We start from the raw sequence: 20,023 nt of genomic DNA, 5'->3' as shown, positions 1-20,023 counted from the left end.
AAGTGTGACATACCAGGCCTCCAAAGAAAAATATTAGAAAGATAGTTGGCGCCTGATTGTCTAATATCACCATATGTCTTTTATTTTCAAATAAGGTTAGTCCTGCTTATCCTGGAAACAGCTTATCCTTTCAAAAATTTTAGTAGTGTGAGTCAAAGGAATTGATTAACAGTTTACAAAATTTTATGGATTCAATGTCTAGCCATTCTTAGATGTAATCTGAACAGCTAATCTGTTAAAACCGCCTTGACCTAATTTTATTTATTTATTTATTTATTTATTTATTTATTTATTTATTTATTTATTTATTTATGGCTGTGTTGGGTCTTCGTTTCTGTGCGAGGGCGCGGGGGCCACTCTTCATCGCGGTGCGCGGGCCTCTCACTATCGCGGCCTCTCTTGTTGCGGAGCACAGGCTCCAGACGCGCAGGCTCAGTAGTTGTGGCTCACGGGCCCAGTTGCTCCACGGCATGTGGGATCTTCCCAGACCAGGGCTCGAACCCGTGTCCCCTGCATCGGCAGGCAGATTCTCAACCGCTGCGCCACCAGGGAAGCCCCCTTTGACCTAATTTTGTGTGGCTACTGTTTTTGGTGTTGGACCTCTGCTTGAGTGACAGCCTAAGGATATTCTGCATTCATCTTTCTCCAATTTGCAGACAGTCATCTGCATTTCCAGAAGGTTGATGAGAGGGCAACTTGGAGTTTAAAGACAGCATCTGCATTTGCATTTCAATAGTTCCTTAATTCTATGAAACCATTGAAATCTCTTCAGTATGCTTCATTGTTTAAATAGTGAAGGTGGCCAAAATTTGTTCAAGATTCATAAACCTTAGAAAAAAATTGGGCCATTGTATCCAAAGCCCATTCTACAGAGAATACTTCCTTCTTATTTTTTTCATGCTAAAATCATGTTTGTTAAAAACCCATAGGCACTACATCACACCTGCACATATTTAAAATCTTTTATCTATTTGAACCTCTATCGTCTGAAATCAAGGTTCCAGGATATGACAAAGAGGAAAGGAGGATGTATGGTTTGAAATATATTACAGGGGCATCATCAATTTTTAATTTGGGGTTCCAAAAAAATATCTTTCTCCCCACTAGAAGGGAACAATTTTGTTTTCATTTAGGAAAGTTCCACTGAACACCTGGGATGTAAGTTCATTGGTAGGTATGTTACCTGTTTGCAATGATCTGCAGTTTCATCATAATTGGCTGTGACTTTACATACAAATTTTTTTTTTTTTTTTGTCAAATATTTTGGTAAAAGGGAATGAATCCTGGAGTTAAAATAAGAAATTCTGAATTCAAGTACAGGGCAATTGGGTACGTTTCTGAGATGAGCCTTGTGCCCTTCCTATAAGTGTGGAAAACGTTACCCACCAAATAGTTTTAGGAAAGGATTAAATAAAAGAATATATGTGAAAGTTCTGTGTAAACTGTATCCAAAAGAACTGGAGGCCTGTAAAGCATTGCTACAATTGTATAACTGTTGTGTGAGGTTATGCTTTTTATAGATTTTCAATCGGTACCGAAAATTTTTCATATCACTCCATCCAGCTGAGACACTAAGATGTGGCAAATGTTTACAAGGACAAAACCATGGGTGAAAAAAATAGAGCTCCACAGAGGGCAATTCAAAATTTGTCCTTAAAAGAATTTTTTTTTTTCATCTCCTTGCCGTTTCAGAACCCTTTCTCAGTGGTGTTTTATAACACACTTTTTAAATGATCTGGCTTTTCTAAATATGCTCTCATTCCTCTTTCCTTTTACATGCAAATAATATGATATACTAGGAAGTTATCCTTAAAAGTCAGCCCACTTTCATGGCCCAGGTAAAGTGGAAAATAATCATTCTTGGTACTCTGCAGATTAGGTGTCAATCTCCAAAGTCTCTTCCTAGACAATCCTTAGCAGCCAGAAAAGATGATTTTTGACCTTGAAGATTTTAGCATTGCAAATCCAAGAATATGAGCAAATGCATTTTGTTTTTAGTAAAATGTGAGTTTGCATCCACCCCAGAGTGGCAACTGAATACCATGACATCTGACTGTATTAGCGATGTAGAGAACTGAAGGGAAATCCTTTCTCTCTTACAATGAGGAAACAAAAAACCTATAGCCTATATTCCACGAAAAGAAAAAAAAAAAAAAAAAAAAGTGATTCCAGGATAATAAATCTTATTTTAAAGAGAGAATTGACCCAATGGGTTTAGAGAATAAAAGAGAAGTCTAAATATAGTACCAGCTTCGTCAATATGTTTCTTAACATATTGCTGCTTATGAGCGTTTAAAGACAAGTGTGAGAATAAAGTGTCTGTGTGTGCTTTTACGTGAGGGCGCATATGAGTGTGTGTGAGTGTGAGAGTGTGTGTTCATGGCAGGAGGCGTGGCGGTGAAAACATGAAGCATAGTTAGAAAACCCCTTCTCATTTTGAGCACTCCCAGGGCAGCAACCCCGGCCCCAGAAAGAGAAGGGAACGTGAGAGCAGGCACAAAGGTCGTTGCCTTGACTGACGTGAAGCGACCGACCCGCTAGCAGAGACTTTTCTCCTTGGCAGCCAACAACCTGCAGCGGGAAAGGCGGGCGGGGGAGGAAACCCCGAGGAGGCGCTCCCGGCCGCCTCTTTGCTGAGATAGCAGGAGCGGCAGCCTGCGGAGCCACGAGCGCAGCGTCACCGAGCCGGTGCGGGTGCAGGGGCGCTCTGGAAGGCGCAGAGGCCCGGGGGCGCTGGTGCGGAGGAGTCGCCCGCGCTGCAGGACGCCGCGCCGCACGAGCGCCACGGGCCGGTCCGGCAACGGGAGGACCCGGCGGCCCAGCGCTGCCCGGCGCCGTGCCTCGAGCACCTGCCTGGCGCACGGCGGGCGACGGAAAGACCCCAGAGAGCTCGGCCTGTTGTCCCGCTCTCTAACAACAGCCTGTGCCGGAGCCGGGAGAAGGCGACCATTTCAGTTCTCCGCCGGACTGGAATTTTTCTTCTCACAATTTGGGGAAGCCCGAGTGGAGGTCAGAGGGGCAGGCGAGGACCTCAAAAAGAGGCCGAGGGCTGTGAACGTGGCCACCCCCTCCCCTATTGCTGGAAAATCTCCTTGACATTTTTTACACTTTGAAGCAGCTGCAGCTGGTGTCGTCGGAAAAGGGGGTGGGAAAAAAGAGAGGGGGCGGGGAGAGCACGGAGACACAGCCAAGAGCCAGGAGCGGCGCCTCCTCGCCTGCCAATCCTGGCACCTGTTCACCGAGCCACTGCACCGAGGAGGACCCCACTCCGGGCGAACCCTGGGCTCGAAGCCACGGACACTCAGCCCCTGGGCAGCGGGTTCTCGCCGGAGGGACCTGCAACCGCCCACTCGGCCGCCGCCTGCAGCCGCGGGAGCGCACTGCCCCTCCGAACCGCCCGCTGCGCCCCGGTCCCCGGGGATCCTCGCCCAGGAGAGGCGCGGCAGCGGGCAGGGGGTGTCACGGAGTTGGGTGCAAGATTCGCCTTTTCTGCTCGGATCTTCTCCGCCCAGGATTCATTGTCTGTGGAGCCTTCTGGGGGTGGGGAGGGAGCTGCGCCTCCGCCGCCGCCGCTGCCTCTGCTGCTGCGGTCGCTAGCGCGGCGCGCAGGGCAGGCGGAAGCTGGGCAGTGGATGCGCTCCTGCCTCCCCCGCCAGCGCTTCGGGCTTCCCCTCGGCCGCTTCCCGCCGGAACCTCTCCAGGTGTCCACCTGAAGGGCACGGGCATCATGGTCTAAAGTGGCACCTGCCTGGAATCTCCTCTTTCTCCTCTTCTCCTCCTTCACCCCTCTTCTCCTCCGAGGACCCTCGTGCCCACTCCACTGCGGACCCCCGAACACTTTAAGGAATAACCCTTGGCAGCTGCACGATTCACTCTCTCCGGAACCTCATGGGCAGTTTCTCCCGCCGGCGATGTGAGTAGGACACTATCGCTCGGTGGCCAAGGGGGTTGCGGGGGCCTCGCCGCGACAGCCACAGCGCCCGAGGTGTGGGACCCGGGTGGCCGACGGGGGCGGGGGTGGGAGGACCGGAGCCTTCGGCGCTCTCTGGGAGCTGCTTGCGCGGTGGCCCGCGGAGGCGGCGGGGAGGTGGTAGGTTGAGGGGCATTTAGAATGGGGTGCTAGCTGTGCGGGTGCAGGGGAGCGCCGAGTGGCCTGGGCTGGAGGGTGAGCTTAAAGGGTTACATACTGTAAAAAGGAAAGGTAAAGAGCTAGATTGGGGTGCTGGTGCTGGGACCGTTGGTTGAGCTGAGATTGGTCTTAGTTCTTTATTATCTTGGGTATCTCCAGTCAGTTTTTTCCTGGAGGTGTCTGAAGGATGAAGCGCTCGTTTGATATTCTCTCTCTCTCTCTCTCTCTCTCTCTCTCTCTCTCTCACACACACACACACACACACACACACACACACACACACTTGTGGCAGGTCGCGTTTGTCCCTTTATCTTAGAAGCTGTAGTATTCCTGTTTGATGTCTATTTGTTTGAAAAATACAATTAGAAAATCTTTATGCCTTTGGGGATTGAAGGGAACGGGTGGGGTTTTGGGGAGGGGATGAAGGGGAAGAAGGAGTATGAGAGACTGGAAGACCGAAAGAACTGGGGGAGCGATGGAGCGAAAAAGCTTTCTCCCTGGGAGTCAGGGAAAGCGATGTCTCCTTCCCCCTAAGCTAGACAACTCCTGCCCACACATCTTCTTTGTGTTGCACGGCGAAGCTGGTGAGCCAGCACTATTCCCAATCCCAGGGCTGAGCCCCCTTCAGCATCTTGCATGCTCCTCTTAGAGTCATTAAGGATGCAGGACTAGTTTCAGATCCTACGTGGAAGGAGGGAGGGCAGCACATTAACATTACGATAACCATAGCACCTTAGCTCACGGACAACTAAATTGGCTGCCACAGGGTGTCCTGCCTTACAGTTTGCAGAGTCAAGAATGGGGGTGAGGGAATGCGGCTTGTACAGAATGCCTTTAAAAAGAGTGTGACTTAATAATAACGGAGATGGCTGCAAAATTGCTTCATTATACTACTTCTTGCCCATCAGGGCTGCATAAAGGACCCGCCTCCGCCCTCTCCCTCACTGTCTCCTCCCCATCAAGTCACAAAGCGAGCGGGCTGGGCGAGAGGGCGCAGCGCCAGGCAGAGAAGGGAAGGGTCACTTTCACAACTCCCGGGAATCGGCTTCAGGAAGGAACCATCTGAGACTCCCACGACTCCCACGTTCACTTTCGAAGTTCTCCTTCAAAAGAAATTAGAAAAGGTGTGCGTATGGGGGGGTGGGGGGGTACGCTCAGTGAGACATAAAAGGTCCTCCACCTGCTCTTTTCCATTACTTTCCCAATACACTTTCCAATTTACCTGCAATGGTAACTGGGTCACCACGTCAAGATGTGTACCTGTTTACATTGAAATGTGGTTCTCTTGGTAGATGAAAAGCAATTTGTATGTGAGCATATTTTAACCTAGGTAAAATTTCTAAGCACAGGAGAGATTTTATAGCGTGGGCGAGAAGTGTGCATTCCAGTGAAAGCAGGACACGTGATCTCCAACAGGAGAGATACAGTATTAGGAACTCGATTTTCTTTGTTCTAGGCTGAGCCTATGAGATGTTCAGCATCCCTGTTGCTTAAGTCCTCCTTTAAGAGGGAAAAATAATAAAGTTGAAGGGGGCGAGAATAGAATGTGGAGAAGCACAGATACCTGTGAAGGGTTTGGACCTATTGCTCTGCCGCCCACCTCTCCTCTTTTACTGCCCACCTTCCACCCACCCCCACCCCTCGCCCCAGCTAGCCCCCTATTTAAAAGTGAGGCATTCCTTCTGGGAGACGTGGCGGAAAAGTTCTCCAGTCCCTGCACACGTGGGTTCTCTAGCGCCTCAGAACCTGCTGCGTTTCTCAACAGATTCTGCCACCTCCCCAGTCCAAGTGTCACGCCTCCATCCAGGCGTCTTGAACTGACTTCACAGACCCTAAGAGAAACACCACGAGATTTTGTGCAAAAGACAGTAGAGCAGAGTCACATCCCTGCTTCTTGGAAACCATTGATCGCACCGGGAAAGAATGAGAAAGTAGGGATGTAGGAATGATTTTAATTTTCCTTAAAAGTAAGTCATATGATTAAAGTATATTGAGAGTGGTGTTTAGCGCTCTTTGCGTTTTGGACTCCCGGGGAGTGTATCAGGCATGTGGAATGTCCTGGGGTGTGATTATTTATTAATTTAATGGAGGTAGAACTTGTTCTAGACCCACCATTTAATTAGTTCCCTGACTTGGAGATCTCTTATTTCATTTTTCACTCCATGATTTGTAAGCGATCTTAATGGGCTGAAGTTTTTAGAAATGTGGGCTATTCCTGTCCTGTGCTGCATTGCATCATACTAATATGTGTTGGTAAGGACAGCAGAGTCAATTTCCATGGCATATTATGAAGTGAGAGTTCTTTATACAGTTTTAAAAATACTTGACTGCCCAAGAAAAGATGTGTACTTACCATGGCAACCCTTACATTCCCCATCACGTGTGCCTGCACATATGCAGCTTCAGAATTAGAAACCACTTCTTAAAGAAATAAACCTGCTTCAGTTACAGTAGCCATGTTTTATTCCGAATTTTAGTGCTGCTTTAGGCTGGCATTAAAATGTTCTTAATTAAAATCTCATTCCACTTTTGTTTGTAAGCTTTTAATTTTTCTGCTTCCTCTATAAAATATAGAACATAGCTGAAAGTGCTTTTGTGCATCTGTATTTTTGTGTGCTTTTGATTTTAAAAAATTGCAAAGATATAGATTAATATCACTATGAATTTTTATCAATTATGAAATCATTAAATGACTGTATTAGCCACATGGTGTTAATTCCCAGGGGTATTTCTTAGCTCTCTCTCTCATTTGCAGTTCATAGTACATGGTAATACTTGATATAAAAACCTAGTTTCTTTAATCATGACTTAAAATGTCCACCTTTTAAAAATAGTTGAAAAAATAAATAAGACAGTTGAAAATTTGAAGATAAGTTATGTTTTCATTGATGTATCAAAATTACACCGATTTTTACTATAATTTTATCTTCTGATGACTGTTGCCCCAGTATAAGGATGGATCCCTCATTCCATGATATTATAATTTCATTTCATATCCAAATTAACAGAGTGCACAAAGAGTAACCAACTATTGATAAATTACTATCTGAGTTATTTCTGGATCCATATTCCATTCTTTTTCCTTCACATAAATTATTTCATAATTTTTGGAAAATTCTTCATTTAGAGTATGCTATTCATTAAGTATAATAATTATAACAACCACATAACCAATAAAAGACATTACTTGGAGTATTTTGGTCTCTCCAGTAAGAATGGCTGCTTTGTAGAGTATCATCCATATTCTTTTTTGGCTGGGTCTAGTCAGTCACGTGAATTGGCAAGATGGCTTTTGGGGAAACGTTAATTCACATCTGTGACACAGAACAGACCTTTAGTTTGTGCCAAGCCAAATGACCATTAAGTAATTCATATCTTCAAGGAAGGACAGATTGAAGATGATTCTAGGATCTTCTGAGAACTTTGACATTTTTACTTTGAAGCTGTTCACTACATCAGTATTCAGTGGAGGGTTTTTAATGTCTCAGGATTAAAAATCGGAATTTTAAGATGAAAATAGCAATTTGACCATATAGTGTAGCTATTAAATTCTACTCTGAGGAACCACAAAATCAGAAAGGAGATGCCTAGATGGTAGGTTTTGTATATATGTTAAAATACTGATTCGTGAATTGTCAATGAAAACTCAAATTTTAAAGTGGTACTCTAAATCAACAATGTTTGAAAAATGATGGCCACAAAACAGTAACATTTTTCCTTTATGAAGTTTTTAGCCAGGTTCTGTGAATAGGGTTTGAATCATTAGAAATATCCATGTTTTTATAGAAAATACTCTAGTGAATTATCCTGAGGTAGTGAAAGAGGATTAAGAAAACCATAGGTACTTCCAGAATTAACATGTGATCCTGGTAATGCAAACCAGCCTCTTTTAATGCTGTAAAATACAAGTAGTAATAATTGCTAATTTATAATTCTAGTACATAGCAAATAATAAGAAAAAATGGTACATTTTAGAAGAGTGCAACATAAACTTTTTGGTACAAATGAGGTTTTCTATAGTAATGTGTGTGTGTGTGGGGGGGGGGTATATGTCGTGATGGCATAGTATGTTTTTAAGGTATGCCATTTAAATAGTTAAATATGTTTATTTCCTATCTTGGAATTAAGTGATATGCTTAAAATTCTTGAGCTTTTGTGGTCAGGAACCGCCCCTTGTCATCTGGCTTCTCTTACCATAGTGTATAATTATAGTAACAGCTACCAGCTCCTAAAGACCTACCATGAGTCAGGTGCATTAGTTCAAAATAATCCTTTAAGAAGCATTATTCTCACCATTTGAAAGATTAGAAAAGTTAGGTTCAAGGGCAGAAGTGATACATCCATGGCACATAGCTACAAGGGGATGATTTAAACCCAGAGTTGGCTCCTGTACCATTTTCTCCATACTATGCCTTCTCCTTCATAGGCAAAAATTCATGCTTGTTAGATGACAGAAATCTGTAGATCATTGAATTATTTCGTAATGAATAAAAAAAACTTAATATTTTGAAACAACTTTTCAAAGTAATCGACATATTTGGCAATAGTGCACCATATTACTTTTGTGACCATTTAATATTGGTACAGAAGATACTGCTGCTTATCTTCCTGGCATAATTAATTCATGACAGAAACATTTAATAAACTATTAGAATCTGTCATATAAAAGTACATTAAGGAAGTTTTCAATAAAGCAATTTTGAGTCAATCGTTGTCATATCTACTTTGAAATTGTGATTTGATATATAAACCTCTGGAGAGGTATCATATATGCTATGTAAATTATTAACCATAACAGAAAAATTATCATTTGTTATTCAATGATGCATGGAAAAATTATTAAATAAATTTAATAACCCAAAGGATTTCCTGCATATACTCACTTTCACTATACTGTTCACTGCTTGATAAATTACTTAAAATCTCTGTAGAAAAATATTATTTCACTTTAATAAACATGAAAGCAATAGTAGTTACCAGAGATGAAGTAGTGAAATTTATATTAGCATTGACATGATTTATTTAAATATTTTAACACTAGCGTAGATGCTTAACATTGTTTAAAGACTTCATTTACTGGCTTCTTAAGGATGCAGTTTCTTCAGTTGTGCCAGGGTACTTTTGCTCTACATGAAGTTCAGTAAGTTTGAGAGCATGTTTAACCTCAGGTGATGGTGATACCAGGCCCAAGGTGGTAGCATAACAAATTTGTTAAGAGCAAGGGAATGGCAGGATATATGTGTAAGTGTGTGTGTGGTGTGTGTGTGTGTGTATGTTCAGATGGAGAGAATTAAATTTTGTTCTCTTCAAGAGGTAAAATAGTATGAGAACAAGTGAGACTCTGTAGGTTTCAGTTATACAAAAGAGGTAGGTGACCTGAAAAGAAAAATACTGATAGTGTAAGTACTATCATTATGAGATTTTCACAGGGAGAAAGAGAAGGAGGTGGTACTGTGGAATACAGAGCTAGCAGAGGAAAAGATGGGAAAAACAGTCTAAGAGAGCATTTGATTTAATTCCCCAAGAAAAGAATTACAGGCTTTTATGTAATTATTATACTAAAAGAGATAAATATAGGTTTGTGTAGTGGCAAAATATTTTATAGATGGCTGTTTGCATTATGAAATTATTTGGTAATGGAAGGAAAGGCAAGAAATGAACCTTACTGAGATAGTGCCTAAATGTTATAAAGACCTTGCTGTACTAAAAAGGTGAGTAATGGATACAAAGCTAAAATGTGTCATCTGAATTTGAAGAATTAATGTGACACAAATGGTGTAACTAAAATAATTTAAAAGTGCAAATAATTAGACTTCTTGAATATTAACTGATTAGGTTTTCTGCATCTAATGCATTCACCATTGCAGTTCTTACCATGAGTAGGCATCTTACAGAGTCATTAGAATGGAGATGTACCTCCGATCACATATTCTTAGCACTGACATCACACCGAATATTTATTCTGGTGTTATTCTGAGTTGGTGTAACTCAAGACATGCAAAAAATTTTCTTCCCTACTTCAAGTGTGATTAATTTCTTAAGACAATTATAAAAGCTATTATAATTAAATCAAATACCTACTTAAACTTCGAGTGATCGTTAAATATTAACAATATCCTTAGGGTAATACCATATTGTTGAACATTGAGCATACCACACACATACACATACAGCTGTAATTGCTCTGTTTTATGATATTATGATACATACTCTCACATAGCTGTCATCTTACTATTTCATGAGTTCATAACATTTCAGAGAGGGAAAAGACTTTAGAGGGTCTTATTTTACAAAAGAGGAAACTAAGCCCAGATAAGTGTGCTTTCTTGTACAAGGTCACACATCTGTTAGTGAGAGAAACATAAATAGAACCAGATCTCTTGGCTTCCAACCTCGGCCACTAAAACCACACCCTTGGAACTACTGGAGATTTTACACCTTAGCAAAGGGAAATAAGGATGAAAACCTTAGTCTACTAAATTCAGTTAATGAAGTCAGCCAACATGATGACCCACCCAAAATACATTTCTTTCTCATTTCATTTTTGGCTTGAATTTTGGCCTGAGTTTTTATTTAGCCTAAGTTTTTTGGACAATTGCCTTATCTTTCCACTTTGATTTGACTATTTAGGCAGTTTAATTCTATAAATTTACCATCTGTTAAGTATTCTATTTTTAAAAAGGTACCATTATTTAAGAAATATGGAATTAATTTCACTAATATTAAAGCATTCTAAGTTTGGATACTACAGCCTTTTTAATGAAAATTAAAATGTTCTTTTAAATTATTGATCTATTTAGAATAATGCCAACTAAATATTAGATGATGGAGAAGTGTTCAATTCCTTTTAAATAAATGAGATTTCTTCTAAATTTGCTAATTTCATTAAGGATAATCAATGATTTTTCTTACCAGAAAACAAGAATTATTTGAAGTGAGGTTAGGCCTTTCTATAAAATACTGCCTTGAATATTGATTAGGAAAAATTTTTAATCAGGAAAATAAAATATGATATAGTTGAAATTTTTAAAAACATACTCATTTCTGTCAATTTTTTTGCATTACAAAGTTATATTTTGAAGATTCCTTTGAAATAATAAATTCCCTCTTACTGCTAAATATCTATTTACTTATCTGTTATGTTATGACTGTTATGACTTTAAAGAAGGGAATTCTCTGTTCTTTCATGAGACAAATTGAAGCAAATGTTTCTCATTTAATGTTTTCTCTAATGCTAAAATTCTGAATACATTTTATCTAGAATCTTCAGTTACTGGGAAACTTAAGACAAGATGTTTTCTAACCTACTACCAAAACATATTAGCAACAATTATAAAACATTTTTGAAATGATGATGTACATCTCTTAAAATATGTATTTGGCTTATAAATAATGGCATACAGAAATATCTACAAACAAAAGTATTTACTTAACAAGACTACCTGCATAGCCACATCTCATAACCATTTTTAAAGGACAAATGAAAACTTCTTAGTGTAGCAATAATGGTTAAAATTGAAGAAAGAAATATGGTGACTAAATTAGTTCATTACATATCAGAACATTAGCTCTGCTTTTCATTTGTGGAATGGTTCTTATTCATGCCAGCTTTCAGTGTACTGTTCTGGGACTCGTGGGTGTGATAGAATGGAACATATTTCTGTATCTGTGAATATAATCCCACACACCATTTTACATGACAAAATCTGAATGTCCTAAGACTAGGTGTTAAAGGTAAGACATGATGTCAACCTTTACCGGTCCAGGGTTTGAATTACCTCCACAATAATGCTTGTTTTGTCTTTCAAATTATCTAATGCTATTTAAAGAGATGTTATTTAGACAGGTACTTCAAGGAGTAAGAGATTTTTTGCATTTGCTTCCTTGCTTGCTAGCTTGCTTATTTTCTTACTTGCTTGCTTTTTCTATCTCGATATAACTAAGGTTTGCTTCCTGCAGAATAAAAGCAAGCTGCTAAAACTCAAACATAGTGGATACCAAAGTGGGATATGAACAAGGGGAGAGGTGCAAACGTGATGTATTCTTTGTACTTTGGTACAGAAACTACTAGAACTGCAACGTATACTTATTTTCTCTATAAAAACTATGAAGAAAATAAGCTTTATTAGTGAATATAGTTATTAATATAGTTACTAAATATAGTTATTAATAGTTAATAAATATATGAATTAACAGAAGAGGTACATGCTTACTTATGAAAATATATTGGAAAAACTAGGAAGATGGGTAATTGAGAATGCATTTATCTTAAAGTCTAAAATGTGCTGGTGAGTAAAAAGTTAGAGCATGGTTTGTACAAACAGTGTTTAATGTCTGCTTTTCCTAAATATAATTGTATATATGTCAAGCTCTTAGTCCTAGGTACATTCTCTATGCATCCTATCCTAAATACACCCTCTGGGCCAGGCCAAGGGCCCTTGTCTCCTGGGACAGTTGGCAAGATATATATCTTCTCTACTCTTTGTTAATTAGCATAAATTCAGCTGTGAACACAAGGTGTAATAGGGACTGCTAGTAGAATAACATCAGTCTCTTTGCACACAGTCTTGGGGATGCACTTGTCACCCCTTTTGGCTCTGCATGTGACCAGGACAGCCCCAAAGCTCAAGGGTACATGTCTTCTTTGCATGTGTAAAGTTATCCACGAATTTTAGAATGGAATATTTTCTTAATCTTCTTCTCCTTTTTCCAAGTAGAATTTCTTTGTATGATAATGTGTGAAAGATAGATAGGAATGCAGAAAAAAGAAAATTGAATTTGGATTCTGGGAATATGGATGAATATTTTCTTGTCTTAAATGTCACTTAATGTTTTAATATTTTTGTTTAACAATGGATAAAATAGTATATTTTTGTTATAAAAAGTAGGACATTTTATTGAGAGTCAAGAATTATAGTCTGATGGGCTCACATTATAAAAAGTAATATAATAGCTTCTGGTAGTTACACTGAGAAGGAAGGCAACAAAAAACCCTATGATGTTACTTGAAAGGTTTTACACTCTCTTCTGGATCTGAAACAAGTGAGAAAAATTTACCCTTAAGCTGAGTAAAGATCACTGTTAAGTTGGTACATTCTTTTTAGAATGCTTAGTTAAATGAAATATATATAGACTATTAATATACTTTAATGAAACTTTAGAGTGCTTTGATTACATTTTTTAAAAGATCAAAGCTTTAAATTGTGTGATTTGTGTGATCACCCAAGATCACTGTAAGTTGGTCTTTTGGGGATTCTTCAAAATGTGAATATGTATCATTCTTAGCATCCTTAAATAATTGTTTAATTGGCTGTCTCCAAAACTAGCGCATGTATAGTGGCTCACTTGATTTTTATTCCTAGCATACTAGTTCACAGCATAGTGCAGAAAAAATTCATGTTGTGTGAATGAATGGTTTCATTTATGCCTCTGAATGTCTCTGACTCTTGCAGCCTTTAGTGTGGTTCCTCTGGATTTCTTCTTCTCTTTCCTTTTTGAGAACATCATAGGATTTAATTCCCCAGTCCCTCTTTGCAGTTAGGCTGACATGTGACTTAATTTGACCAATGCAATAGCTAAAAGTGAGGAGTATCTCTTTTGAGTAGAAGTATTTATGACCTAGTGCACTATTTGCTCTTCTCCTGATACAGCAATTACAGACACGTTTGTCATGATGGGGCCTCCATCAGCCTGGCCCCTGAACAATTACACTAAATAAAGTCATCCCTTTCAACATGTAGCATGAGCAAGAGTGGATGTATTGTTGTGTTAAGATTTGGGGGACTGTTTGTTACTCAAGATAACCTAGACTTTCCTTCCTTCCAAATTCACTGAGTGAAATCCTAGTGAAAGAATCCTGATGTCCAGTTTATGGTGTCACAATTACAGGGCTGTTATATGGACATGCCTCTAGTTTACATTTTAATATAAAATTGTATTCAATTCCCACATATATGCTGTCTACAAGAGACCCAATTCAGACCTAGGGACACATACAGACTGAAAGTGAGGGGATGGAAAAAGAGATTCCATGCAAATGGAAATCAAAAGAAAGCTGGGGTAGCAATACTCATATCAGATAAAATAGACTTTAAAATAAGACTGTTACAAGAGACAAGGAAGGACACTACATAATGATCAATGGATCAATCCAAGAAGATATAACAATTATAAATATATATGCACCTAACATAGGAGCACCTTAATACATAAGGCAAATGCTAACAGCTATAAAAGAGGAAATTGACAGTAACACAATAATAGTGGGGGACTTTAACACCTCACTTACACCAATGGACAGATTATCCAAACAGAAAATTTATAAGGAAACACAAGCTTTAAATGACACAATAGACCAGATAGATTTAATTGATATATAGGACATTCCATCCGAAAACAGCAGATTACACTTTCTTCTCAAGTGCACACAGAAGATTCTCCAGGATAGATCACATCTTGGGTCACAAATCAAGCCTCGGTAAATTTAAGAAAATTGAAATCATATAAAGCATCTTTCCCGACCACAATGCTATGAAATTAGAAATCAATTACAGGGAAAAAAATGTAAAAAAACACAAACACATGGAGGCTAAAGAATAATTACTAAATACCCAAGAGATCACTGAAGAAATCAAAAAGGAAATCATAAAATACCTAGAGACAAATGACAATGAAAACACGACGATCCAAAACCTATGGGATGCAGCAAAAGCAGTTCTAAGAGGGAAGTTTATAGCAGTACAATCCTACCTCAAGAAATAAGAAAAATTTAACCTTACACCTAAAGGAACTAGAGAGAGAAGAACGAACAAAACCCCAAGTTAGTAGAAGGAAAGAAATCATAAAAATCAGAGCAGAAATAAATGAAATAGAAGCAAAGAAAACAATAGCAAAGATCAATACAACTAAAAGCTGGTTCTTTGAGAAGATAAACAAAGTTGATAAACCTTTAGCCAGACTCATCAAGAAATAGACGGATAGGACTCAAATCAATAAAATTAGAAATGAAAAAGGAGAAGTTACAATGGACACTGCAGAAATACAAAGCATCATAAGAGACTACTACAAGCAACCCTATGCCAATAAAATGAACAACCTGGAAGAAATGGAAAAACTCTTAGAAAGATATAACCTTCCAAGACTGAAGCAGGAAGAAATAGAAAATATGAACAGGCCAATCACAAGTAATGAAATTGAAACTGTGATTAAAAATCTTCCAACTTCACAAAAGTCCAGCACCAGATGGCTTCTATCAAACATTTAGAGAAGAGCTAACACTCATCCTTCTGAAACTCTTCCAAAAAATTGCAGAGGAAGGAACACTCCCAAAGTCATTCTACAAGGCCACCATCACCCTGGACTTTCTATCCTATTCCATTGATCTATATTTCTGTAAAAAAGAAAATTACAGACCAATATCACTGATGAATATAGATGCAAAAATCCTCAACAAAATACTAGCAAACAGAATCCAATAACACATTAAAAGGATCATACACCATGCTCAAGTGGGATTTATCCCAGGGATGCAAGGATTCTTCAATATACACAAATCGATCAATGTGATACACCATATTAACAAACTGAAGAATAAAAACGATAGGATCATCTCAATAGATGCAGGAAAAGCTTTTGACAAAATTCAACATCCGTTTATGATAAAAACTCTCCAGAAAGTGGGCATAGAGGGAACCTACCTCAACATAATAAAGGCCATATATGACAAACCCACAGCAAACATCATTCTCAATGGTGAAAAACTGAAAGCATTTCCTCTAATATCAGGAACAAGACAAGGATATCCACCCTCGCCACCATCATTCAGCATATTTTTGGAAGTCCTAGCCACAGCAATCAGAGAAGAAAAAGAAATTAAAGGAATACAAATGGGAAAAGAAGAAGTAAAACTGTCACTGTTTGCAGATGACATGATATTATACATAGAGAATCCTAAAGATGCTACCAGAAAACTACTAGAGCTAATCAATGAATTTGGAAAGTTTCAGGATACAAAATTAATGCACAGAAATCTCTTACATTCCTATACACTAACAACAAAAGATCAGAAAGAGAAATTAAGGAAACAATCCCATTCACCATTGCAACAAAAAGAATAAAATAACTAGGAATAAACCCACCTAAGTAGGTAAAAGACCTGTACTCAGAAAAGTATAAGACACTGATGAAAGAAATCAAAGATGACACAGATGGAGAGATATACCATGTTCTTGGATTGGAAGAATCAATATTGTTAAAATGACTATACTACACAAAGCAATCTACAGATTCAGTGCACTCCTTATCAAATTACCAATGGCATTTTTTACAGAACTAGAACAAAAAATCTTAAAGTTTGTATGGAGACACAAGTGACCCTGAATAGCCAAAGCAATCTTGAGGGTAAAAAAATGAAGCTGGAGGAATCAGACTCCCTGACTTCAGACTATACTACAAAGCTACAGTAATCAAGACAATATGGTATTGGCACAAAAACAGAAATATAGATCAATGGAACAGGATAGAAAGCCCAGAGATAAACCCACACACCTATGGTCAACTAATCTATGACAAAGGAGGCAAGGATATACAATGGAGAAAAGACAGTCTCTTCAATAAGTGGTGCTGGGAAAACTGGGCACCTACATGTAAAAGAATGAAATTAGAACACTCCCTAACACCATACACAAAAATAAATTCCAAATGGATTAAAGATCTAAATGTAAGACCGGACACTATAAAACTCTTAGAGGAAAACATAGGAAGAACACTCTTTGACATAAATCACAGCAAGATCTTTTTTGACCTATCTCCTAGAGTAACAGAAATAAAAACAAAAATAAACAAATGGGACCTAATGAAACTTAAAAGCTTTTGCACAGCAAAGGAAACTATAAACAAGATGAAAAGACATCCCTGAGAATGGGAGAAAATATTTGCAAATGAGTCAATGGACAAAGGATTAATCTCCAAAATATATAAACAGCTCATGCAGCTCAATATTAAAAAAAAAAAAACAACCCAATCAAAAAATGGGCAGAAGCCCTAAATAGACATCTCTCCAAAGAAGACATACAGATGGCCAAGAGGCACGTGAAAAGATGCTCAACATCACTAATTATTAGAGAAATGCAAATCACTACTACAATGAGGTATCACCTCACACCAGTCAGAATGGCCATTATCAGAAAATCTACAAACAACAAATGGTGGAGAGGGTGTGGAGAAAAGGGAACCCTCTTGCACTGTTGGTGGGAATGTCAATTGATACAGCCATTATGGAGAACCATATGGAGGTTTCTTTAAAAAGTAAGAATAGAATTACCATATGAACCAGCAATCCCACTACTGGGCATATACCCAGAGATAACTGTAATTCAAAAAGACACATGCACCCCAATGTTCATTGCAGCACTACTTACAATAGCCCGGACATGGAACCAACCTAAATGTCCATCGAGAGATGAGTGGATAAAGAAGATGTAGCACATATATACAATGGAATATTACTCAGCCATAAAAAGGAATGAAATTGGGTCATTTGTAGAGACGTGGATGAACCTAGAGACTGCATACAGAGTGAAGTAACTCAGAAAGAGAAAAACAAATATTGTATATTAATGCATATATGTGGAATCTAGAAAAATGGTACAGATGAACCAGTTTGCAAGGCAGAAATATAGACACAGATGTAGAGAACAAACGTATGGACACCAAGAGGGGGAAAGCGGTTGTCGAGGGGTGGGGCGTGGTGGTGGGATGAATTGGGAGATTGGGATTGACATATATACGCTAATATGTATAAAGTAGGTAACTAATAAGAACCTGCTGTATAAAAAAAAGTATTCTGTTTTATGTGTGATTAAAATTTTAGTAATTTAAAAAGCTATATTTAAAAGATACAAAGATCAATCTAATTGAGAAATTTTTATATGTTTGAAGCACTTTGACTTTCTCAGTTTATAATTGTGTGTTCACACATATTTTGATACACCTAAAGTCTAAGAACTCTGCCATCGTTCTTGTACAACACAGAAGCAGCTCTTCTGATTGTGAACAAATTGAAGAAACCAGCGAGATACATATTTTCTCATTCTGTAGCTTATTGGGACAATACTTACAATAAAAAACTCTACCAGATCTACTAGAATCTGCAACATTTTCTCAGTTTAATACATTTTACCCATGTTCACGCATGTATTCATTCACCCATTCTGAATATTTATTGTGCTGTTACTCTGTGCCACGCCCTGTGCTAGACAAGGCTGATTACACATGTGACCCCTGTTTTCATGGCACTTATAGCCTAACGGGGTGGGCAGACATTAAACAACTAATCACTCTAGGAATATACAACTTCAAGTTATGATCAGAGCTAAGCAGGAAAAGACCCAGGTACTGAGAGTGAATGTAATAGGGATCTGAGCAAGAGAAGTAGTATCTCTGATGAACTGATATTTAGTAAGACATCTTAGATGATAGGAGTTAGCCAGGCAAAGAGAGGGAGAAAGAGAATTCCAGGCTGGGCAAATGGTGTATGCAAAAACTCTAAATCAGAAGAAGGTGGTGCCTTGAAGGGCAGTGTAGTTGGAAAGAGGCCAGTGTGGCTGAATATTAGGGAGCAAGGGGAGACTGGCATTAATATGAGACAGGCATGAACCAGATCATCTCAGAATTTATTGACCCAGTTAAGAATATAAGATTTTTATTCTACATCCCATGTGAAGTCATTAAGCATTTTTAAACAGAAGAGTGGTGTGAACTGATTGATATTTTTAAGTGATCACTTGAGCTGCTTTGTTTAAAATGCATTACAAGAAGGTCAGAGAGGAAGTAGGGATTTTTCAATTAGGAGATGTTTACAGTAGGTTGGGCAAGATATTAAGGTATCTTGTGCTAGGATTTGGGTCATGGAAATGGAAAGAGGTGGATAGAAGTGGGTATGCCTTGTAGAACCTCTTGTATTCTTTGCTGAATTGATAGTGGGAGAGGGCTAGAGATAATAAGTATGGTATCAAGGATTATTTCAAGATTTCTGACGGGAACAACTGGACACATGGAGATACAATTTATTGTCTGAAGAATCCTGGATAGGGAGCTAATCTATTCAAGCGTAACTAGAACATTGACACTAATGTTAAGGAAACTGAATAACTGACTGAGATATTGAGGAAGCATGAATCAGAGCATCAGTTTATAAACCTAAACATCCTTATATAAAATTACTGGAAATGTAGTGAATACTTTTGTGGGGAAAATAATTAAAGCCTCTTTTTTTTTTTTTAATTAATAGCTACCTTATTTATTTATTTATTTTTGGCTGTGTTGGATCTTCGTTTCGTGCGAGGGCTTTCTCTAGTTGCGGCAAGCGGGGGCCACTCTTCATCGCGGTGTGGGGGCTGCTCTTCATCGCGGTGCGCGGGCCTTTCACTATCGCGGCCCCTCCTGTTGCGGGACACAGGCTCCAGACGCACAGGCTCAGTAGTTGTGGCTCACGGGCCCAGTTGCTCTTCGGCATGTGGGATCTTCCCAGACCAGGGCTCAAACCCATGTCCCCTGCATTAGCAGGCAGATTCTCAACCACTGCGCCACCAGGGAAGCCCATAAAGCCTCTTTTTAAGAAAAAAAAGTTTTCAAATAAATGATAATTGAGTATGCATTAGAGTGACTCACTTGATATTGCTCTCTTGCTTTTCTTCTAATTATTCTCTGGCATGAAAAGAAAACATGAATGTGTGTCTATTCCTTTTGAATACTAATGTCTTCCACCTCTTTCTGTTACGCTTTAAAGTTTGGAAAGAGCAATTTACTTCTGGTCCTTTTACATTTGGTTGCCTGAGATGAACAGAAGGCTGTTAACTGTTGGTATAGTTTGTTTTAAGCAGCCCATCTCAAGTA

The 20,023-nt window shown here is 39.0% G+C and overlaps 1 protein-coding gene across 5 annotated transcripts in view; it reads left to right on the top strand.

Moving 5' to 3' along the window:
• The first annotated feature begins 350 nt into the window (after window positions 1–350).
• LRRC7 (leucine rich repeat containing 7) overlaps window positions 351–20,023 on the top strand; it is a 519,751-nt gene continuing 500,078 nt past the window's right edge. For all 5 annotated transcript variants that reach the window (XM_082356466.1, XM_082356465.1, XM_082356469.1 and 2 more), the window contains exon 1: window positions 351–3,913. In XM_082356466.1, the coding sequence (XP_082212592.1) occupies window positions 3,912–3,913 (2 nt within the window). In that variant the 5' untranslated portion in view covers window positions 351–3,911. The remainder of the gene's footprint in view (window positions 3,914–20,023) is intronic.

This window comes from Balaenoptera borealis (genome assembly GCF_965194805.1).
Source record: "Balaenoptera borealis genome assembly, chromosome: 1".
Taxonomy (NCBI): domain Eukaryota; kingdom Metazoa; phylum Chordata; class Mammalia; order Artiodactyla; family Balaenopteridae; genus Balaenoptera; species Balaenoptera borealis.
Note: the sequence above shows the minus strand (reverse complement) of the source record. Positions and strands in the feature narration are given on the sequence as shown.